Below are 26,090 nucleotides of genomic sequence, written 5' to 3'. Positions count from 1 at the left end.
CAGTACAAATGTGCGCATATTAAGAAGTGTTGTCTGTCTTGAGTCGAAAGTGATATGAGCTGTGATTTCTAAATTTCGTACTGTTCTGTCTCTCGGAAGGCAGACGCAAGATTCAAGGTCACACAGGGTGAAGAACAAGACTAATTAACCACTGACATAGCCGGACAACAGCCACCGTCATCTCCTTCCCCAACCGCCAAACAAGCAGAGCCAAGGTTCCCACCCGTCAAGTGTATTAGATATCAAGCAATAAAATTACCAGCACAGCAGGAATGGCGTTCGCGGCTGCGCGAATGATATTAAAGGATAAAAGACGGAAAACGTCAAAAGAAGACTTCGCGCCGCGCAACAGAAGCAAGGTAAATAATACACATTTCCTCAATTCTTAGTAGTTTGTTCATCTACTGTACTTTAAGTGAATCATTCTTAACTACTGTAGAAGCATGGTATGTGAATGATGACGGCATAGCACATGCGCTTACAGCCCTTGCTCATCCCCTCTAGTCTAATGGGACATTTTACCTTAACATTCTACAGCACGTTTTCACGCTTTTTGAAATACATTGTGACATAAAGAACAAATACTACATTTTCATTGAACTTCAGGGTGTCGTTTACATCATTCAAAACCTTGTTACCCTCAGATCATGCCAATCACTGTATTTGTTATGACCGCTGGAGGTACATGCACGTACGTTATGTATGAAAAGAGAAGAGGCGTACGTGCTGCTTCCTCCAAAATTCTCATTTTGACGTTCGTCCCCTTCCGGATTTTAATGACTGATTGTTTCCCTTATTGTACCTAAAATCTTCACATTTTAAAAAGTTGAATATTAATGCTGGGGAACTGACGTTTCAAATTGGAAGTTCCATATATATCATGTACAGTGGGTCACTTTAATATTCGGACAACACAAATAATGGAATGTTTCCTGACATAATTTGTTCGCAAACAAATGTGTATATGTCAGGCGAATTGGTGAAGTGTTCTGATAGTGATAGAAAAGGAAATAATGAGATACTACACATCATTTTAATATTCGGCCACGTCATCTTTACTCCATTTGCACGTGACTACCTGATCCAATTGCGGCAAGGGAGAAACGTAAGGAGTAGGATACGTATCCCTGAACTTCACTGCAGTGAGCTGCGCTGTACAGAACGACAGGGATTAGTCTGTACGTACAATGGGGCGCAAAGGCAGAAACACAACGTTTGAACAGCGCCAACTGGTTATTTTCCACAATGCAAAGGGACGCAGTTTCAGAGATATTGTGCGAATGTTGTGTATGAGTAAGAGTACTGTCAATGACATTGTACGGCGATTTAAAGAAGAGGACAGAATTGAGGCTATACCGCAAACGGGTCAACCGAAAAAGCTAACTGATCGTGAAGAAAGACTTCTCTTAAGAAAAGTAGGAAACGATCCTAAACTGAGTGTGCCACAACTTGCACGGGAATTAGAAGAGGAAGCTGGTAAATCAGTGCACCATGAAAATGTGCGCAGGACTCTTCGAAAGGTCGGATTTAACGGGAGGGTGTCGAGGAAAAAGCCATTTATCAGTGAAGTGAACCGAAGGAAAAGATTGAAGTTTGCCTTGCAATATGTACACAAGGACACAGAATGGTGAAAACACGTGTTATTTTGTGATGAGAGCAAATTTAATATTTATGGATCGGATGGGAGGAAAATGGTTTGGCGCAAACCAAATGACGAATTAAAACCGAAACATTTGCAACCAACTGTCAAACATGGAGGCGGGAATGCAATGGTATGGGCGTGCTTTTCGTCTGCTGGAGTGGGTGAAATGTCGTTTATTGAACATACAACGGACCATAAACCGTATCTAGCCATCCTGAAGCAGAATTTACACCAAAGTGCTACAAAGCTTGGGATCAGGGACACATTTCGTTTCTATCAAGATAGTGATCCTAAGCATAAAGCGTGGAATGTCCGAATGTGGCTATTGTTCAACTGCCCAAAGGTGCTTGAAACTCCACCCCAGAGCCCGTATCTTAATCCCATTGAGAATTTATGGAGTGAACTTGACAAGAAAGTGAGGAAGTTCAAAATAACGTCAAAGAAGGAACTGCAACGAAGACTGATACGAGAATGGGCTAATATTAGTCCTAAGGACACGGAAAAGTTAGTTTGTTCTATGCCACAACGACTGAAAGCCGTCATAAAACAACGTGGCAATGCCACCAAGTACTAGATTGGTTTGAGTTCCATGTTACGCTACAGTTTCGGTCATTATGATCTTTGTGTCCGAATATTAAAGTGGTTTTGTTATGTGATAAGGTGACGACTGATTTTTTATCTACAAGTCATTTTTGTTCTGATACACTTGTATTATTATGTAATCATATTGGAAACATTGGTGTTTTGTATTGTCAAACTTTCCTTTCTGTATGCTCAAGAAAATACAAATATAATGTTCACATTGTCACATGCCATCGGGTGTCCGAATATTAAGGTGATTCTCTGTATAATAATACTACAATTATTGCATGAGACATCAATTTTACTAAAGAAGTATCGAACATGATCTCGTGTTTGATTATGTATATAGAATGCCATAATGTGTCCGTAACATACTCTAAGCCAGTGAAGGACCGCTAAATCGTAAACAATATCGTAATCGCTCAATCTCCTCAAATACATCATGTTGCCTATAAAATGAATTTCCAGACACTGTGATTTATCTATATTGCTGGTGGATTTGCTACATGAAAACATCAGAATAATGAATGTAGTAGTAGTTCATGTGTCGTGAGGAACTGTGTATATTTGTGTCGTAGAATTTACGTGGGTGGAGCGAGATTTCTGTATCATGTTGTAGACGTGTAATTGGGAGACTCTGAGGTGCAAGTATTTAGGGTGGTACTACCAGCTCTTGCAGTGACTTGCCAGATTGTATGATATTTACTCTAGGAAAGCGGTTCTATTGAGGTAATATATCTCATATGCCAATGAACTGCTGAGAAAGCTTACGTAAAAGGCATACATGGCATTAGTAAAGAGCCTTCTGACTTATTTTCCGTCACATGTTGGACGATTTAACATTATAAATATTACAAATAATAAAACGGTTTCGTCTAGTATATAGTTCGTTATCGGTATTGCAACCGCCCACCACTCGGGTACATTATCCAATAGCCATTTCCCTACTCGGTGAAGAGACAGAAAAACTGTCTTGAGTTCATACAATAATTCAAATCACAGACATACATATTCTCAAAATCGCAACTTCGGAGTTGTTTCATTTCGAATATTCCTAAAGTTTAGCTCCCCTTTGGAACTTATGTAACTCTTTTATATTAAGAATACTCTCATGAAATAAGCATTGAGTTCATTTGAATTCTAGAAGTTTTGTTTTGCCTGTCACGTATCTTAGACATTACAAATATCCTGAAATGGGAACGTTCATTGGGTGAATGAAAAATCATTCCACTTGTTATTTACATTAATCTAATCTTTCTTCATGTGAGTCCGTTAATAACAATGTGCAGAGTATTTGTATTTTAGGAAAACACTTTAGATTGCGTGCCTTCATGACTTCTGGCGTTATATTTAGCTGTTCTGAGTAGATGGCTTGATGCATAATTATTCATTTACCTCTAAACGAGCGTAATATCATTGGTTTTCTACAAAATTACTCTAATCTTACCAAAAATATCGTTATAGAATATAAAATAAAATGATTTAAATACCTGTGTTCAGATAATTTTCCTTTGGTTAACCGTACTTGGTTATGCACACCACACAGTCAACCAAATTTCAACTCTTATTTATATATCGCGAGTAAGTCTCAGAACAACTGAGACCCCGCATATTTATTTTGCTCACATTTCCATCTGCATACGAAATTGGTTTGAATATTTCGGGATTTTAACACGTTTCTCCCTCCTTTCTTCCTGATTTTCGTTCTCCACAGAGCTTGGTAATGAACTTTTCTCTAAGGAATACTGCTTTAATAATGATTAGTAAAAACTGACCTCGTGGTCTCTGTGTAGTGAGGCTCCGCGTACAATTCCCAGTCTTGATAGGGATTTTTACATGGATTTGAAGCCTGTTTCGAGTTCTACTCAATTTACGTTAGAACATTTGAGGAGCTATCTAACGGTGAGATAGCGTCCCCGGTCAAAAATTCTAAGAATGAACGGTGGGAAATATTATTTGCGCTAAATGCTGTGCGTATCACCTCGTAATCTACAGCCGTTCGGGATTAGCAGCGGTCACTTTGTTAGCCTTTGTCCGTCAGGCGTCTAGCACCATGGGATGAGTAAGCTAAAAGAAAGTGAAGTACGCTGAAGGTGAGATAGGTGGATGATGGATGGGACTGCAACTGAAGTGACACTGAATTAAGCTGGTGATAGTAGAATGACTTGGTGAAAAATTATTAGAAAATTGATTGATTGATTGATTGATTGATTGATTGATTGATTGATTGATTGATTGATTGATTGATTGATTGATTGATTGATTGATTGATTGATTGATTGATTGATTGATTGATTGATTGATTGATTGATTGATTGATTGTTCTAATTTTGTGACATCGAGGACTTGGTTACTTTGATTTGGAGGAAATTGTAGGAGGTAAGAATTGTCGAGTGAGGGAACCATAACAAACAAATTAGAGTAGATCGAGGACGTAAAATTTATGCAGAAATGAACAGGATGGGATGGCATGAAGAGGCGGGGGAGTCTATCGACTGATGATCCAAACAGCAAAAAAAATCACAATAAAGTAGCACTTGGCACTGTGATGCTTAATCACTATTATTAAGTTAAATGTAATATTTCACATTATCCTTGTTTTCCGCAAGTTTGACACAAAATAAAAAGTCGTGTGTAAGAAAATGTTAAAACCTATAAAACTGTTATACGTGAATATCAAATGTTTTATTTTAACATTTATCAATTACTATCCGCATATACATATTGGTTTATATGCTAAAATTTCAAAAGTGTTATTTTTTTTCCTGCGTAGATACTGGTAAATGACTGCCAGTTGCGGGAATTGTGAGCACAATGACTTCGAGGTAGGCTTATATGTGGCAAAAGGAAATGCAACTGATCATTTGGACCATCCTTACAAGCCATTAGATATTATGGCAATGAAGAAATTTTGATTTCGTTTGGAATTCCTATTTTACCTAACAACAAACATAGAAAGAGACACACACACGATATCGCATGTAGTGTACTTGACACTGAATCGCTCAACATAATATTTAGTTGTAAGACGGCAATTGTGAACCTGAGCAAAGAAATTGTGGAATTCAATATCGTCGGTTATTGCCAGATCATTACCAACTCCACATCTATAATCACAACATAACGAACCATTATGACGTCAATTTTGCACCGCATACAAGTAATGGAAGCATAAGCAGTCTTTGTATAATCCGCATCTGGTAAACATAGGTCCCTCGCTACTACAGTACAATAATTCTTTCTATTGCGAATGTCTGGAAGGAAAAGGTGTTTGAATTCTTGACATCCAGTTTTTCATCAGTGAGTCTGTCAGTTTAAAATTAATTTTATATGAAGGTACAGTATAATTTTAGAACAGCTTTAGGTAAGGTCCTTGTAAGATTACTCCTAATACACTTGGGACCTTAAGATGAAATATACCGAGCTCGATAGCTGCAATCGCTTAAGTGCGTCCAGTATCCAATATTTGGGAGATAGTGAGTTCGAACCCTACTGTTGGCAGCCCTGAAGATGGTTTTCCGTGGTTTCCCATTTTCACACCAGGCAAATGCTGTGGCTGTACCTTAATTAAGGCCACGGCTGCTTCCTTCTCATTCCTAGCCCTTTCCTGTCCCATCATCGCTACAAGGCCTATCTGTGTCGGTGCGACGTAAAGCAACTTGCAAAAAAAAGAAGATGAAATATACTCAGCTTTTTGATAACTTAAGCAGTATACAGAATTGAAATTTGCGTAGTTGGGTCTATGTCTCGTATGTCCCGGATACTTTATGAAAATCTAAGTAGAGTATCAAGGTATGGGGAAACAAATCTGAGGGTTTTCTTCCGCTGGCGAGTGTCTGCGCGAATACATATACCTGATGGAAAGAACGGTGAGGAGGTGTAGGGCAAGATGGAGAAGAGGCAATCAAACTTGGCACATATTGGCACGAACTGAGAACTCGGCCTAATAACAAGAGAACACGATCGTTCAGACGATTAGCATTAATAGTTGGAGTCGTCGCCAAACAATATTATCTCGTCATGCGCAATACACTGATACACTCGCATTGTATTAGGGGCCAAAGCTGTAGCCCATGGTCGATTTTGAACAATGAGTGGGACTTTACTGAACAAAATTAATCTTTCAACATGTCCAGTTCTTTGCATGAATGACCAGCGTTCTGGCCCCGGGTTCGATACCCCACTGGGTCAGGATTTAAATCTTAAATGGTTAATTCCCAAGACTCGGGGATGAGATGTTTGTACTGTCCACAAAATACCTGCAGCTCACAAACGAAACTGTTCACCACAATAACACGAAGTTTCCTATATGCGGCAGATGCCGCCCACTCTTGCCGGAGTATCTGCCTTACAAGGGCTGCACCAAATTAGAAATTGTCACACCAATTTTTTTAAAATACCCTTCCAGATAATTGGAACAAACGTGTGCCTCAAAGGACGAGGTGTTGACACATATTATAGTCTTTTACTATCTATTATAAATGGAGCTCATCATTTGAAGTATGGTAAAGCAGTTTATTTACTCAAATGTTTCATCATAGTGCGGTCTTTCGAGCTGCACACCTTTAATAATAATATAATGTTATTTGTTTTACGTCCCACTAACTACTCTTTTACGGTTTTCGGAGACGTCGAGGTGCCGGAATTTAGTCCCGCAGGAGTTCCTTTACGTGCCATTAAATCTACCGACACGACGCTGAGGTATTTGAGCACCTTCAAATACCACCGGACTGAGCCAGGATCGAACCTGCCAAGTTGGGGTCAGAAGGCCAGCGCCTTAACCGTCTGAGCCACTCAGCCCGGCTACTGCACACCTTTAAAGGGTTTCAGTTTCTACTTCAAAAACAATATATTTTCATTAAACCCATGTGCATATGTTGCTGAGTTCAGAAGATGATGGTTCATTTCCTTAACGTATGATGAATAGTGCTTAAAATGTAAAACTTACTTTCTAGACGGTCTTCCTGGACATACAGTGAAGAATATTATTCCGAACAATTCCTGTTGCTGGAAGAGTTAAGTGAAGCTGTTACATGAAGTTGTTACGTGAATAAGGCATAAGAATACATCTATTACTCTGCCTTTGAATGATTTTATTGGGTCTATGACATGCCACAAGAAGCTACACTAATGAACATAAAAACCAGAACACCTTGAAAGACTAGAGGTAGGAAGTTCATATTAACAGGACATGTGCACTAGTATGTTCCGAAGAAATGATTAGCATTTGAACCATGTCGGCCCTCAGATTTAAGGTCCACATCGATATCTCGGCCCACCACCACAGACTGGTAAAATGTGCTGCGACTCTCGTTGTCGTTATAAACCGCTGGTAATTGATCACTGTGACTTGAGCAGACGTGCAGAATACCTCGCAACGTATGTGAGAACCGTACCGTCAAATGAGTGAGTTTGAAAGAGGACGCATTATTAGCATGAGAGAAAGTGATGTATCCAACCCGGAAATTGCTGCTCGTGTGGGACGAAGTGTGTCGGCAGTGCAACAGATGTGTGCAGAATGGTTCACAGAAAGCCGTAGAACACGACGAGATGGGTCTGATTGCACCACGCAGACGAGAAGATCGACAGTTCATACGAATGGCATTGCAGGACAGATCTCGGCTCTGGCGCAACAGTGGAACAGTGTAACACATCGTACACTTTCAGGAGTGACAGTCCGTCACCATGTATTACGGTCTGGGGTACCGGCGCGCCGTCCAGTTCTCCGCCTACCTTTTGACTAATGTACATAAACATGCTAGACTGCAATGGTGAATGGAACGACGTCACTGGGGACAATAATGGCAGCAGATAGTGTTTTCGAACGAACCTAGGTTCTGTTTGTTTGAAAATTATAACCGCATTTTGGTTCGCCGCAGACAAGGGGAGAGGCATCAGATTTACTGCATACACACAAGACATACAGTCCCAACTCAAGGCCTTATGGCGTGGGGTGCGATTGGATACAACAACAGATCACAGTTGGTGCGTGTCCAGGGCACTGTGACCAGTTTGACCTACATGAATGACATCCTTCGACCAGTTACCAAACCCTCCCTGCACGACACCCCAGACGCCATATTTCAGCAGGACAATGGACGACCACATGTTGCTGCACAAACACGTGCCTTCTTGTTGTCACAGGATGTCAGACTGTTGCCCTGGTCCACCCGATCACCGGATTTGTCGCCAATCGAAAATATGTGGGATATGGCGAAACGACGGGTGCGACGCTGTGACCCAATGTCAACCACCAAAGGTGAACTGTGGAACTTGGTGAATGCATCATGGATGGATATACCCCTGGACGCCATTCGCGCCTTTACGCTTCGATGACATTGCGCATGGAACAGGTTATCAGTGCCCATGGGAGACCCAGTGCCTAGTAGGAAACAGGACACATGCTGAACATAGGTGACTGAAATGCTAATCGTTTCTGCAGAACATACTAATGAACATGTACTTTTAATATGAACTTCCTATCTCTCGTCTTTGAAGGTGTTTTTTATGAACATGAGTGAATTCTACAGATTACGAGAGATATAGAAAAGTGTAGAAAATACTGTATTCGCAAATTGTGTAGACGAAGTCATGAATGATCAATTCGCCATTGAATCACTCTCCACCTTCACCATACGCCCCATTTCATTATGAATGCACCGCACGTGGTTTACGGAATTGGAAAATTTTAGAACCATTTCATCAAACGCAGAATGTAACATTCATGTAGAGTTTTCCACCATATATTTTTTGCAACGTGTAAAAAATTCCCTGCTATAACAGAAACAACCAGAGCTTCACACTACGGAGTTGGAGGTGTGGAATTCCCCTGTTCTAATCTCATTCAGACTTCAGTTAATGTGAGTGTATAAGTGTTTAAGTATAATTTACGTAACTACGTCTATTGAAATAATATCTGTAATCTTAGGTAATGCGATGCGCCTAGCAGTACAAACGCTCGCACGCGCAAACAAACTACTTTATTTGTTTCATCATAGTGAGGTTTCTCGAGCTGCACACAAACAAACAAACATATACACGTTAGAATATGCCGGTCTTAAGACCATGCTTTACCACGACGCTAAAACCGAATGGAATAGACTCTTAGCCCATTTGACCCCAACTTTTCATTTATGAGCAAGTGTACGAAAATTCATCTTCCCCAAATCCATATTGACCCTATAAACATGTCGCAGTCCACTTTATTCTTTTTTAGTAGAGTCTTCCAGCATAACTGATGTTCCAATAATGGGTCGATAGGACCAAATGGCTGCGAAATTTCGACAAAATTTTGTACTTGTTTCTTTGTCTTAAAGCTTTATTTGTATGTTACAGGATTATCTTTTTTCTTTGCTATTTGCTTTACGTCGCACTGACACAGATATGTCTTATGGCGACGATGGGATAGGAAAGGCCTAGGAATGGGAAGGAAGCGGCCGTGGTCTTAATTAAGGTACAGCCCCAGCATTTTCCTGGTGTGAAAATGGGAAACAACGGAAAACCATCTTCAGGGCTGCCGACAGTGGGATTCGAACCCACTATCTCCCGATTACTGGATACTGGCCGCACTTAAGCGACTGCAGCTATCTAGCTCGGTAGGATTATCTTTATGTTAGTTTTCAACACGTTTCATATTTGCTAGAATGCAAGGACTTATTTACTTGCAGAATTATCATGGTTGGCAGTTGCCATACGGACACTGTACATAAATCTGTGGCAACTGTTCGGATATACTCTAACCACTAAAATAAAGAAAGAAACAATTGTGTGGTGGAAGTGTCACCTCCCTTTTGAAAGGCGTATTCGTGAGGGAAGTTTAAAATCACTTCCATCACTTCGTTATCAAAAAATTATTCAAAAAGCTGAACTGGATTCTTATCCGCTTCCATGAAGACAGGATGTTTCCACATCCGAGGTTCCTATTCCTCAATATATATTCTCTTCCATTCCCTTGTTGCTTTTCACTGAGGTCTTCCTTCTCTTCTTACTCCAAAACCTGAACTACTCCTTTCTATCTCGCACTATGTTCTGTAAACTTACTGCTCCCAGGAAGTGAGTGGACTTTCTCCCTGCTCCGAGGAAGATCTCGTTGCCTCCATAAGGTGGATCTCTATCCCTGTTTTTCACAGAAAATGTCTCTGCATTCCTGTTGCCCCCAGAAAGTGCGTCTGCATTCCAGCTTCACCAACAAGGTTCATATGCGTCCTTCTTGACCCCCGAAATATTCTTTTTCTTCCCCTTCCACTCAGATTACAACTCCCCGAATCACAAATCACAACGTCTTTCTTAGTATTTCACCGTCAGCAATTTACTTCTGCCTCTGAAATTCCTTGAAGGCGGTTGCCACTGAGATGATCAAAAATATCTTCTACCTCATGCCCAGTGTCCTCATCACATTGTAAAAGTCATCTGGAGGTACAAGGCAAACTGACGCATCCAGAAGTTGGTGGTGTGTTTCAGTTTCCTCCAGGACAGACACTATTTCTTCAAGACTGAACCTGCACACAATTTTTTTAAAACACCTCCAATATTGGAACATACACCTAATGTATCATATTCTTAGGTTATGGTAAATCATATTTTGTAAGCCGTTTGCACTAATCACTTCCTACACGTCCGGCTCCATGGCTAAATGGTTAGCGTACTGGCCTCTGGTCACAAGGCACCCGGGTTCGTTTCCCGGCAGGGTCTGGAATTTTAACCATAATTGGTTAATTTCGCTGGCACAGGGACTGGGTGTATGTGTCGTCTTCATCATCATTTCATCCTCATCACGACATGCAGGTCGCCTACGGGAGTCAAATATAAAGACCTGCATCTGGCGAGCCGAACTTGTCCTCGGACACTTCCGGCGCTAAAAAAGCCATACGCCATTTCATTTGCTTCCTAAATATTGTAATTAATGAGAAAATGGTTTACCCATTTCTGGACTCCACACATGTGATAAATACAATACAATACAATACAATAGATTTATTTTGTCTGGCAAGATTAAGGCCATTAGGCCCTCTCTTCCATCTAACCAGAAAAGACAGTTTTTACATGTGCAAAATTGAAATAAGTACACTTACAATTGAAACATCTTGCAACTACTAAACAATACAATATTATGATTAAAAAAGGAAAAAAATAGGAGAATGATGAAGATGATGATGATGATGATTATTTACACAATTATGACATGATTAACTAATTTCTATTATCCTTGGTAATAACAGTGGGATTATATAAAGTCTCTAGTTTGAGGGAGGCTAAATCTACAATATCTCCATAGCATTACTTAGTAGGTAGCGGTGACAAAGTTGCCTAAAACTAGCAGGCGAAGCTCCTCTGACAGAGACGGGCAGTGCATTCCATTGTCGTGCCGAAGAAATAACAAATGAGTTTGTGTATCGTGTGGTGCGGTGAGGTGGAATAGATAAGAGTGTATCAGATTTTGACCGTGTTCCAAAACTGTGATTGGATGAGAGGTGGTGAAATTGACTGTACAAGTAGGGAGGTGAGCATGAGGAGAGTATTCGACAAAGAAGGCATAAAGCATGAAGATTACGGCGCTGTTTGAGTTTTAGCCAACCGAGTTCATCGTAGGCAGGTGTAACATGGTCAAAGTAACGTAGGTCACATATATAGCGAACACAGGCGTTTTGCGCGCGTTGTAGTTTGTCGTTAAGAGTAGTAGTCAGGTCGTTGTACACGGCGTCACAGTAGTCGAAGTGAGGCAATACCAGAGTGCAAATAAGGCGTTCTTTTAATATTCGAGAAAATATGTTCACAAGAAATTTAAGCAATTTAAAGCTTCTTATACAGTTACTATGGCACACAACTGTCATGAACATAAAGAATGGAGATTGTAAGAATGCAATACAGCCAATTTTTTAATGAAATGAAATGAAATTAAATGAAATGAAATGGCGTATGGCTTTTAGTACCGCGAGATCCCAGGACGGGGTCGGCTCGCCAGATGCAGGTCTTTTGATTTGATGCCCGTAGGCGACCCGCGTATCGGAATGAGGATGAAATGATGATGAAGACAACATATACACCCAGCCCCCGTGCCAGGGAAATTAACCAATGATGGCTAAAATTCCCGACCCTGCCGTGAATCGAACCCGGGACCCCTATGACCAAAGGCAAGCATGCTAACCATTTAACCATGGAGCCGGACAATGAAAACTAATGAAGAGCGGGAATATGTATTCATGTTCTAACACCGAGCGAGTGGTTGAGTGAGTGGTTTGAGTCGCGTAGCTCTGAACTTGCATTCAGATGATAGTGGGTTCGAACCCCACTGTCAGCATCCCTGAAGATGGTTTTCAGTGATTTCCCATTTTCAAACTAGTCAAATGCTGGCGCTGTGCATTATTGAAATCCACGGTTGCTTTCTTACCTCTCCTGGCCTTTTTCTATCCTATCGTCGCCAAAAGACCTATCTGTCTTGGTGCGACGTGAAGTTAATCGTAATGATGTTACAATAATGAAACAGCGGGGTCAAATTGGTTACGATAGTATAAATGCCCACACAAACTTTAGATATAACAATCCACCCCTGAAGTGTATGCTTCTTTTTACTTAAGCAGTCTGCATCGAGTTTTCAAGTATGTTGGAAGACGTAAGTTGGTATGAAAGTGTATTTCTACTTGAAGTTCCGAGTTAGCAGATACGTGAAGCCTCCTCCTAATCATAAGTGTGTCGCGGTGAGTTAATTATGCCTTGAAGACCACGAGTATGTTGTGCCTTTGAGGTTGCGTTGGTACGGCGGTAAATAAATGTGGGGAGCCGATGAATAGCACATGGTATTCCACAACCGGTGTACTGGCGAGGTGGCTGCATTGTGGCCTGTCCCTCTATTTAAACTTAAGTATAGAATACAGAGCATCTTATCATGTGATAGCCTCGTGGAAAGTGATATTCTGGCCTCATTGACCCGTGAGTGCTTCTCCAAAATGTCAAATAAATCGGGAAATGATTGTCCTACATTGTTTCTCTGTTACGCGATTCATTCCTTCAGCATTTGCCTAGAATACATGACTAGCGTTCATCTAACATTACTGGTCCATGAAACTTCTGTCAGAACTATGTTAGAGGCCATAAATAACAAGCTTGAAATGTGTCCCGAATTCAAACCATTCATCGATAACTTATGAGTTCTCATAAAATGTTTGAGTTGGCTTTTTAGAGCAGTCAGCTGAAGTTAGTTAAACTATGCCTCAGTTTTAAGTCCCTATGAGAATCATGGCCGGATCTACGGTCTTGAAGTAGCGAGCCTACCTCTCACCCGGAGGTTCCAGGTTCAGTTCCCGGCCGGATTAGGGATTTTTACCTGGCTCTGAGGACTGATTCGAGGTCCACTCAGCCTACGTGTTACCTCCTGAAGAGCTATCTGACGGTGAGGAAGCGTCGCCCATCAAGAAAGCCAAGAATAACGGCCGAGATGATTCGTCGCGCTGACCAAGTGTCACCTCGTAATCTGCAGGCCTTCGGGCTGAGCAGCGGCCGCTTGGTAGGCTAGGACCCAACAGGGCTCTTGCACCATAAGAGGGTAAATAACTCATAAATTCAACATCGATTTTTATCTTATATAATGGCTCAGTTTTCTTACGAAAGAAACAATAAGGTGTATTTTTTAGTTCAACGCTTTATTTGAAATGTCAATGAAAACTACTGCAGTAAGGACTTCCTTTCTTCCCAAACCTAATCTGGTACGTACAGAATATATCTTCAGGGATGGATTGAGTGGGTCTTACGGTATTAACCTTGGCTTACTGAGCCCAAGCTGGTAGGGCCGATGGTATTTGCAGGTGATTAAATACGTCAGTCTCGTGTTGATAGATTTATGGGCAATAACATTACGGAACGATCGAAAATCGTCCCAAGAAACAGCGAGGCTACAAACTGTGACATGATGAGTCTGATGCATGGCGAAAACAACTGGAAATGCCACCGTTTATACTACCGTAGTCTGTTCTCTCACGCTCACCCAGATTAATTCGTGCAAATGCCTTAGAGGGATGAGCGAGTGTGGCTTTGCGTGTGTGAAGTCATGAGTGAATCATTGCTTGAAGGCGAGATACAGTACATGAAGGGAGATCACTCTGCACACCTCCTGACTCGCATGGTGTTGTGATTCTGCTTATATGGGATTGTCTACTTGTGAATATTCTCGCGCATTTCCGTGCGTGTCCTAATTTTCATAAAGGTAACTGAGAAAACTTCTTCTGAAAGTCACACAATCCAATAAGGAATGCAGGAGTGCGGGATAAATAATGTTCTCCATAAGCGCCCTTCTTCACTGTACAAAAGTTATAGTCCACTCACATATGCAATATAATGAAATTATTTGAAAACCGATTTTTCACAGGTGCCAGAGTGTACTTTTGCAAAAGGGAAGGGTTATATGTAATTACATCTAAGTCCATATGAGCACAACACACTAATAGCAGTACTTTTTCCGAAGTAAGTACCTTGGACGGTGGATTGCTGGCCTTCTGATCCCAAATTGGCAGGTTCGTTAGAAGATGCTCATCATCCTCGTGTCAGTATATTTACTGGCACGTAAAATAACTCATGCGGGACAAAATTCCGGCACCTCGGCGTCTGCGGAAACCATTAAAATGTACTTAGTGGGACTTAAAACAAAGAACATTATTATCAGTTGTACTTTGTTGTGTAAGACGAATAGAAACTACCAAAACCGTGTTTATTATACAGACTAAATACAAGCAGAAAGATAATTTATCTGGAATGTGTTCTCTGAAGCTGCATCAAGTACGATATTTTGTGCTCTTCTTGCAGTAAATTTGCTGTTATTGCTGAAAATTAGATTCAATTTTTAAGTGAAACAACGTATTAAATTAATACCTAGACATGAGGTTTTTAGTCAGAGCTTGAAAACGTTCTTTCAGCACTTATCCTATTTAGATCATCTAAGTCCTGAATTGCTTTATGTAGTATGTACTTGTTTTGATTTTCCTTCAAGTTTTCCCGGTCTAGGTACTTGTTCGTAAGAAATTGCAACACTGCAATCTACGTTTATTATGCTGAGATTTCGTGATATTCCGTCCAACATAAGCACCAATTTCTTTCTCAGAACTCTCTCGCTATCAAAGTCGGAAGCCTACTGGTGTGTCTCATGTTCTTCGATGTGACATTCATAAAACTTCTGTCTACACGAAAGACAAGTAAACACACTGCATATGTCGACTCCATGCCCTTTCATGCAATGCTGTTTCCTAGGGGCACGACTTATAAATATACCGGGACATATATCCCCCATTATCTACATGTTCCGTACATGTTGAGCGACCGGCTGTGTTCTATCCGAATTTGCAAATTTTCTGGGCAGCAATGGTTTTGTAACAAGTCTTTCGTAGTAGGAGATGTAATATGGCAGTAACACGTAATATAAGTGCACGAGACTGATGATAACAGTATTCCAAAACTTTTACCTGAAGCAAAACTGTAAGCAAGCCATTTCGTTCACTCTACGTTGAACATATTCTTCAACCTCCTGAAGTCATTTTCATTTTCAACTACTCTTATGATATAACATTATAACATTATAACATCATTTACAGTTCATCTGTGAATGTGGTTCTTCTATAATCATACCATCGTGATGTACACTTTCTGCTAACAATGATGTGTTCTGAATACTATAGATCACTACACATTCAACTCACACCCTCAGTCAACTGATGATAAATCACACTAGTGAGCTCAAATAGATTATGTGTTATATTATGCTTTTGTAATACCATTGATTCATCAAATTGAGTTAGTTCGAGCCTCCATGAGAACTTTACTGAGCTTCAATTTACTGATGGTAAAATAGTCAACTCCTCTTCAAACATTCACCAGCCTGGAGAAGCCAAACTTTAATCCATGTAAAGACCATATCGGATTTTCAAGGGACACTATTTTCAACACACGTACACCATTTAGTTAAAACAGACAACGCAATTCCGAAGTACGGTATGTAACACACCATAATGACATCGTAAGACGTTTATGTTTTCTGCTGACAGAAAATGACTACGACGGTTATTATAATTCGGTGTATTTCATTCAATATTTGAAGGATGCCAAACTATAACGTTACAAGTGACATTAATTAAATTTTTCAGGAAGAGGAAGAACATTTCCGTACCATTCTGAAGGAAAAGGAAACATATTAATGTATTTCCATGCATTATCTGAAAGTCACTGTTCGGTTAGAACCTTTCAAAAGTAACACCTACATTGGAAGTACTAACAATGTTAGGTTTAACCATAACATATTAAGTACCTGTTATTATGCAAGTCATGACTTACCGCGCTCGATAGCTGCAGTCGCTTAAGTGCAGCCAGTATACAGTATTCGGGAAATAGTAGGTTCGAACCCCACTCTCGGCAGCCCTGAAAATGGTTTTCCGCGGTTTCCCATTTTCACACCAGGCAAATGCTGGCGCTGTACCTTAATTAAGGTCACGGCCGCTTCCTTCCCACTCCTAGCCCTTTCCCGTCCCATCGTCGCCATAAGACCTATCTGTGTCGGTGCGACGTAAAGCAACTAGCAAAAAAGTCATAACTTTCGGTTATTTAAGAAACGTATATTTAAAGGTATTTAAACTGAATTTTTTCCATATTTAAGCTTAATAGTTTAAGCATAGGCCCTACAATGTAAACAAAGCACTAATTTAAAGTGATTGTTCAAAACTGCGTAGTTAATAGTTAGTCAGCAATTCTTCATAGAAATATTTCGCGTCCTCTTCTAAGTATGGAAGCACGGCTTTGACGTCTTTCCTCTTCTCCTATTACAATGAAATTGGTATTTCCTCAAATTCAACATTAATATTTTGAATGCGATTCAAAATTTTGACCTTTTTTTTTTTTTTACTCGATTCAGAGTACCTTCTGTTCACTTCTACTGCACTAAAGTTCTGCTTTTAAAACTTTATCATGCCCGTTCACTTTTCAGTACGTTTTCGGTGTTGATGACGAATTTATAAATACCTTTCCAATCAAATGTAGTTTTGTTACGTGCACTGCCTCTAATTTCCATTAGGTGTCATGGTGTCCGAGGATTAGAACGCATTTTAGCCTTCTCAGTCATGGCAAACTTTATGCCGCGAAACAGGAACTTATGAACAGAAATAGGAAATTCTATTATAACTTCATCCAAACTTCCTTTTGCAACTCCAGTTAGACGCATTGCCAAAACAATTTGTCTTTTATTTTTACCACTACAGATGTCGCACCATAACACAATATTTTTAGTGTGATAAAATGATAAAATCAAATAGAATCGTATTACATTAAAACTACGCCCCTGTTCAGTTTCATTGCACATGTTCATATATCCCTTCATTTCACCTCCCACGTGAATACTCAAGCTCATACAAGCTAGTTGTCTGCTACAGTATATTTATGAATGCGTTTAGGTGGGTTGTTGTAAATTAAATGCAGGTGTCTGAAGTAGAACTGTCCTGAGAGGGTTTTCCGTTATTTTCCATTCTCCTGCACCAAGGTGAATACCAGTACAGTTCCTATTTCAGGCCACGGCCACCAACCCTCTCACCTTCACCACAAATATCCTGGCCAGGGACACGGCGTAACCGTTTAGGAGACCCGCCTCCCCATGTAGGGGAGGAATGAAAACAGTTTAGAAGCAGCTGTAGTAGTAGTAGTAGTAGTAGTAGTAGTAGTAGTAGTAGTAGTGAAGTAGGAAGTCTTGAGTTAGCACTGTCACTCGACATGTACTGTTGAGTAGCTTCTGCCTGACGTTAATGAATTTCTCAAGATTTCCTAATGACTTTTCTAAGCAATGTATCCTTACTGGCTCGTATATAAACGGTTTTTGGAGTCACAAACACAACATGTGTCTGACCATGGATGGGAAAAAGAAAGATTAAATTCACTGTTGAATATCTCACGAAACCGCTGACGAGAAACAGAAGGAGGTTTCATTGAATTGAGTTTCGTATTTTTATTTGAATGCGCGATACATTTGTGTGGCATGTACGTCAGCTGAAAGGTAAGTTTCCTTAAGATTATCGTGTCTAGAGTATTGCCTTTCTTTCTTTCTTTCTTTCTTTCTTTCTTTCTTTCTTTCTTAATCTGTTTACCCTCCAGGGTTGGTTTTTCCCTCGGACTCAGCGAGGGATCCCGCCTCTACCGCCTCAAGGGCCGTGTTCTGGAGCGTGAGACATTAGGTCGGGGGATACAACTGGGGAGAATGACCAGTACCTCGTCCAGGCGGCCTCACCTGCTATGCTGAACAGGGGCCTTGGTGGGGGATGGGAAGATTGGAAAGGATAGGCAAGGAAGAGGGAAGGAAGCGGCCGTGGCTTTAAGTTAGGTACCATCCCGGCATCTGCCTGGAGGAGAAGTGGGAAACCACGAAAACCACTTCCAGAATGGCTGAGGTGGGAATCGAACACCCTCTACTCAGTTAACCTCCCGAGGCTGAGTGAACCCCGTTCCAGCCCACGTACCACTTTTCAAATTTCGTGGCAGAGCCGGGAATCGAACCCGGGCCTCCGGAGGTGGCAGCTAATCATACTAACCACTACACCACAGAGGCGGACTTCTTACATTTTTCAGTTCTTTTTGGTCGGCTGATCCCCGGATTGTCACACACTTCCATACTCCCTGACATCAGTTCTTTCTGAAGGATTTGTACTTTTCTGTTAGTAATACTGGAGGTTTAACGAAATGTATTAATACATATCTGTATCCGGCTCTTTGGCTGACTGGTGAACGTACTTGTCTTCGGTTCAGAGGGCCGTAGGTTCGATTCCCTGCCGGGCCGGAGATTTTAACTGTGTATGGCTAATTCCTACGGCTTGGGGACTGTCTCAATAGGTTTCTCTTCACATTCACACAACACAACACAACACATCACACCACTAACCACTGCAGAACACGCAATTATGAAGCGTAGGTTTGACATCAGGAAAGGCATTCGCCCGTAAAACCGGGCCAGATCCACATGTGCTATACATTTCGCACCCGCGACTCCACCTGTGTGGGAACAATTGTAGAAGAACATTAAGACACACTGGTACTTCAAAAATAGCAAATGTTGGTATAATATACTGTAGCTGAAAGATCTCGGTTTTCGACTATCTTCCGGTATTTCATATTGATTAAAGTATGACAAATGAGACCGCTTAAGTATCCTTAAAGATCATTGTAGGTCTCCGGGTGCAAAACTTTCGAAACAATGCAATTCTGTGTTCCAGTTGAATAACTGCATGAAAACTGACACTTGCAAGTCCCCTGAAACATGCAAACGCAACCGTTATAATGTGATATACAGTATCAATAAAGATTATGTGCCACAAAAATAATAAAGTACACGTTTTAAACGCTGAAAATCTTAAAATACCAGCAGTAACAACAACAATTAAATCTTATATATGAACGCACCGGAGAAACGCTGTACAATGATGGCAAGAAGATAACATAGCACTCATAACTTAGTTTAATAAAACAACTTACATCTATTGGTTCAGATGTCTGGTCGTTTATATGTTCTGTACGTACTTCGTATTTAAATTTGACAATCCACAGTTTCTCTTCATTCCTGAGCACACTACTATCTTATTTATGTCTCTTTTATTAGTGTTAAGTATGTGCTGCTTCTCATAATCGACGTTGCTGCAGAAGCAACCCTGCCGGGAATCGAACCCGTGACCCCTGTGACCAAAGGCCAGCACGCTAACCATTTAGCCATGGAGCCGGACGCTGAGTCCGAGGGAAAAACCAACCCTGGACGGTAAATAGATTAAGACAGACAGGATTATTAGTGATGATCATCATGTAATCATACTGGAATAAAATAACATTAATAATAATAAAAATAACAGCAACAATAACAATAATCCATAGCATGCTAGCTGTTGGAATAAATGTTGTAACCTATGACATTGCCGCGATGGGGAGGCTTATGCTTCCCAAGGAAGCAGATAGCCAAGCCGTAGATGCAACAATATCGAGTGGGTATCCGTCTAGAGAACTGACCTACGAATGGTTCATCCAAAGTGAGGTAGTAGCTTTTGGAAGTTGCAAGGGACGCAGTTTAAATAATTGAGTGATATGGTCTTGTAATAATACTTAACATTAATTTGCTATATTGATACTGCTACACGGTTGAAAATAACAGGAAAATACAGCCGTAACTAAGCCCTGACGGCATACAGCTCTGTCTGTACAATAAAAGATATACTGATGATGGCTTCCTCTCACATAAAATTTTCCGAAGGTAAAATAGTCCCACATTCGGACCACTGGGTGGACACTACACGAGATGGAGCAATCATCAGAAAGATGAATACCGATATTCTGGGAGTCGGAGAGTAGAATGTTGAAAGTTTTAATAGTTGCGGTAGGTTATATAATCTGAAAAGAGAAAATTTTAGACTTGAGTGATGTAATTGGTATAAGTGAATTAAGTTGACAGGAAGAACTGGATTTCTGATCAGGCGACTACAGAATTATCAACACAAAATCAACCAGGTAAAATGCGGCTCTTATAATAATGTTTTTTTGCTAGTTGTTTTACGTCGCACCGATACAGATAGGTCTTACGGCGACGATGGGACAGGAAAGGGCTAGGAGTGGGAAGGAAGTGGCCGTAGCCTTAATTAAGGTACACCCCCAGCATTTGCCTGGTGTGAAAATGGGAAACCACGGAAAACCATTTTCAGGGCTGCCGACAGTGGAGTTCGAACCTACTATCTGCCGAATACTCGATACTGGCCGCACTTAAGCGACTGCAGCTATCGAGCTCGGTCTAATAATAATAACGAACCAGGAAAGGGGTAGCTGTAAGGTACAATGACAAGCACAGTGAAATAATTATTGTTGACAAGATAGACCCCAAGTCAATGCCCATCACAATAGTGCAGGTCTATATGCCTGCTAGTTCAACCGGGGATGAAGAAAGAGAAAAAATATATGAAGATACAGGAGATTTAAAACAATGTGTAAAAGAAGAAGAGAGTCGAGAATCTAATTTTAATGGGATGCTGGAATGTAGTGCTAGGCCAAGGAGGAGAAGGAATGTAGGAGTAGGATATGGATTGGGACATAGGAATGAAAGAAGAATTGACGTGGTAGAAGTCTTCACAGGGAGTAATTTAGTCCTCATTAACACGGTTCAAATACCACAAACGATATCTGTATGCGTGGAAAAACATGGAGACAGTGGAGATATCAAATCGACTTCATTATGTTTAGGAACAGATTAAGAAACCAGGTGTTCGATTGAAAGACACTCCGAGGAGCAAACGTGGATTTTGATCACAACTTGTTGGTCATGAAATGCCGCCCGAAGTTAAAAGAGAATGCCGGAATGCAAGTTGATGGAATGTAGACAAGTGGAAGGAAAAAATAGCTAAACAAAAAGTTGATGAGGAGTGGACAGTCGTGAAGAATGAGATCAGAAGGGCTGCTGAAAAAAAGCTAGGGAAAAACGCAAGAACGAGTAAGAATCAATGGATTATAGAGGGGATATTAGTCCTGAATGATGAACAGCGGTAGTACAAGAAAGAAAAGGAAATGAGGAGGGCAGAGGAAAATAGTCACCTAAAGAATGAAGTAGATGGGAACTGCTTAACAGGTAAGGAAAAATAGCTTAATGAGAAGTGGAAGGATGTTGAAAGTTGTATGGTTGTAGAAGAGAGAGTTTTTTCATATAGGAAAATCATGGTAACATTTGGAGAAAGGAAAACTAGATGTATGAATATGAATAGCTCATATGGAAAGCCACTTCTAGTGAAAGAAGACAAGGCAGAAGGATGACGGAGACATTTTCACCAATTGTATCAAGGGAAAGAAGTACCGTAGATAATAATATTCTGGCAAGGAAGAAGTTGTTGATGACGATTAAATAGGAAGCTAATTTTGAGGTCAGAATGCGAACAGCATTCAGAGACATGCTGTAGATAGGAACTCATGATATACTCGCAGAATTACTGATTGCCTAAAGAGAAGTCGGCATGACGAAGTTATTCCACTTTTTGTGTAAGATATATGGTACAAAAGAAATGCCATTAAATGTTAAAAGAATGTTGTTATACCGTTTTCAAAGAATGCACGAGCTGACAATTGTGAAGAATACCGTACCTTTAGTTTCGTCTCAAGCTTGCAGACTTTTAACACATATTATTTATATAACAATGGAGAAACTACAGTAGTTAAAACCGAGTCTGGATATGGTAAATTTGGCTTCAGAAGAAGTGCAGGAACACGGGAATCAATATTTACCTTACATCAGGTAATGATAATAATAATAATATTTGATTTACGTCCCACTAACCACTTTTACGGTTTTCGGAGACACCGAGGTGCCGGAATTTAGTCCCACATGGGTTAATTTACGTGCCAGTAAAACTACCGACACGAGACTGACGTATTTGAGCGCCTTCAAATACCACCGGCCTGAGGCAGGATTGAACCTGCCAAGTTGGAGTCAGAAGGCCAGCGCCTCAACCGTCCGAGCCACGCGGGCCGGCACGTCAGATCATGGAGGATAGAATTATGAAGGACGAACTCACGTACGTGGCGATCGTAGATCTAGAAAATGTATTCGATAACGTCAATTGTAACGAGCTACTTGAGATTATGAAGGGGATCGGGATCAAATGCCGAGAATCCGTACGAAATTCAGTCCGCAATAATAAGAATCGAGGGCTATAAAGAGGAAGTAGCAATTCAGAAAGGAATGACGCAAGGCTGCAGTTCCTCCCCTCTCCTTATCAACGTGTATGTAGAATAAGTGGTAGAGGAAATCGAAGATTAATTTGAGAAAGGAATCATATTCCAAAGAGAGGAAATAAAAAATTTTAGATCTGCCGATGATTTTTTTTTTGACTGCAGAAAATCGGAATAAATTGCTAAACTGAATGAATACAATATCGGAGAAGGAATACAATCGATTACAAATGGAATGGAATTGAGTCGAACGTGGTCAGGTGATGCAGGAAATGCTAGATAAGGAAACGAAGTCTTAAGGGAGGTAGATGAGGAAAATGAATATTGTTACTTGGGTAGGAGATTAACTAACGGTGGTAGAAATAAGGAGGACATGAAATGTAGACTAGCACAATAAAGGAAGGTCTTTTCTGAGCAAAGAAATTAGCTCACTTAACTGATACACAAATAAGAAGGGCGTTCTTGAAGACTTTTGTTTAGAGTGTGGTATGTTATGAAAGTGAAGCATGTAACACAATCAGCTGAGGAAAAATAGAGAAGAGAAGCATTTAAAATGTGGTCTTACAGATGCATGCTGGAGTTCAATAGATTGATCGTGTCACAAATGGAGAAATACCGAATTGAATTTCCCAGAGCAGAATGATTTGACGAAATTTGAACATAAGGTGGGATAGAACAATAGGACACATCTTGACACATCCCGGAATTATTCACTTAATTTTTGATGTAAGTGTAGGCGGTAAGAAACGTACAGGTAGCCCAAGGTATGAATATGAAAAGCGTATTAGAGTAGATTTGGAATATAATACGTATAAATGAACGTTTAGCACTGGGTACTTTGGCATGGAGAGTTGTATCAAACCAATCTGTCGACTGATGACCTTAACAACAACACAGTGATAAATGATTCAAGGGAGCTTGCATTACACCTTTGATAATCTTGTTTTAATCAGGAACAGAATTCTTTATCATATACCATAAGAATAGTTGGACGCTCGCACAGCCAACGTTACTTCAATCTAGAGTAAGTTTTATTCATAGAATACACTTGATGAGAGACTAAACCGAAGAGATATTTTTTTTTATTTTATCCTTCTGTTGTGGTTTAACGTCGCACTATCACATCGAATGTTTTCGGCTATGCCAGATGAGAAAGGACAAGAATTTCGAAGGCAGATCCGTGCCCATAATTTAGATACAGCCCCAGCATTTGCCTGGTGTGAAAATTGGAAACCACGAAAAACCATATTATTAGTGCTGCCGACGATGGGATTCGACCCCACCATCTCCCGAATGCAAGCTCACACATAGGCGACACTAAACGCACGGCCAACTCGCTTGGTGCCTTCTGTTGTAAAATGTATTTTATTGTCCTGGCGTTTTATAGAATTTAGTGTGGTATCTTCTAACCTAATTGACTGTGGTTCAATTTCCGACTGCACCATTTATTTAAGATTTTATTATTATTATTATTATTATTATTATTATTATTATTATTATTATTATTATTATTATTTTCAAAAATTGTAGCAACAAATTATGGCTGGCAGATGGAGGAAGGGCAAGCCCCACATATACAGGAGCGGTCAACTGGAACGGTTTACACTTAGCCTCAGTTAGAAACTGAAAAAATGTGCTTATTGAATTACTAGTTTCTGCCTCCATAAAGTATGTTTTAAATTGCTCACCTCATTTGCAGGTGTAAATAGCAGGGCAGTAGCCTATGTAACATAGCTTACCTCGCCAATTCCAGCCTATGTGCGATACAAACCCCGTCACCGGTGCATGGGGCTATTGACAAAGGTCACACAAACTATTACATAAAACTGTAACAGTGTGTACAGTATTGTAATTAACATTTGCGATCGATAGACCGCGGAAGGCATCATGCATTATACAAGAACAATTCTTATAGTCTGATGAGACGTTGACAAACATAAGAGTAAGTATTGCGCTTACATTATTGCGACATGACATGTTACAGGCCTTCCGCGCTTAGGTCCAGTAAAACTATTATTAGTATTATATCTTTTGATGCTCGAGCCCGTCGTCGTCGAAATACCACAAGGTAATGGAAGATATTGCACACCAAATTTAGACGCTTGCTAAAAACTGACTTGTTTACTTAAGCTATTCTGTAAACGTATTGTATAAGTAAGGGTTATGCTGCCCGAAGGCAGGTCCGAACCTCCGCACAGGTGTTCCTGAGCCGGAGTTTACGTGCGGTAGAGTGGCCAGTTCCTTTCCGATCCTCCATTCCCTTACCCCCCACCAACAGCGCGTGGCAACCCATCCAACTCCTGACCACGCCCAATGTTGCTTAACTTCGGAGATCTCATGGGATCCGGTGTTTCAACACGGCTACGGCCGTTGGCTAAACGTATTGTGGTGAAAATTATTTTGTGGACCAGAGGACTTCATAATACGAAGTGTTCTTTCAGAATACTGATATGCCATACTTTATTTTCAAAATTTTATGCCAACCTCAGTGAATCAGTCAGTTAATCGTTATCCTTTTGTTCCCAAGGTAGTGAATTTGATTCCAGCTGGGATTCAATTGCATTTTGCAACTCCCTGGCGTTAGATTCCAACACATTGAAGAACTCGCACTGGACGATATCTTGATATCGTGGCTTCTATTAAAAACTATGAAAATTCGACGGGCCTTAATAAAATATTTTGTTATTAGTAGAATTAGTATTAGTACCAGTAGCAGAAATGGTATTTGAAATTTTGAAACCTGTATTCAGAAATGCACTGTACGTCTAATATTCTATATAGGTATTCGAAGTAATGAGGTCATTCCGTAAACAGATGGATCCTATATAAATTCATTCATCTACGGTTGCTGAAACTGTCATATAGTATTCTCATCATTCAAGACTTTACCTTATACATTGCTTGAACTGACATAATTATGTCACATTTATTGGACGATGGTTACGCTATGGGGATTTGGTATTCATATCATGAGCCCCTGCTGGAATCTGCCTATCCGATGTAAAATGTAATTGTAATACGATTATTTCCCAAATATAATGATTTACGACCCATGAGTTATGAGTTAAAGCCGTTATATCCATTCATCTGTACAATGTACCGTGTAGTCTGTAGTAGATGTTTAGTTTAGTTTAGTTTAGTTTGGGATGCCTCTTTGAGTAATACAGTA

The 26,090-nt window shown here is 40.4% G+C and overlaps 1 protein-coding gene across 2 annotated transcripts in view; it reads left to right on the top strand.

Annotated features, from left to right (window-relative positions):
- Window positions 1-272: 272 nt before the first annotated feature.
- Window positions 273-26,090, top strand: part of LOC136863097 (calmodulin) — a 674,807-nt gene continuing 648,989 nt past the window's right edge. For both annotated transcript variants that reach the window (XM_068225857.1, XM_067139432.2), the window contains exon 1: window positions 273-359. In XM_068225857.1, the coding sequence (XP_068081958.1) occupies window positions 273-359 (87 nt within the window). The remainder of the gene's footprint in view (window positions 360-26,090) is intronic.

The sequence above is a fragment of the Anabrus simplex genome, chromosome 2 (genome assembly GCF_040414725.1).
Source record: "Anabrus simplex isolate iqAnaSimp1 chromosome 2, ASM4041472v1, whole genome shotgun sequence".
NCBI lineage: Eukaryota > Metazoa > Arthropoda > Insecta > Orthoptera > Tettigoniidae > Anabrus > Anabrus simplex.
Note: the sequence above shows the minus strand (reverse complement) of the source record. Positions and strands in the feature narration are given on the sequence as shown.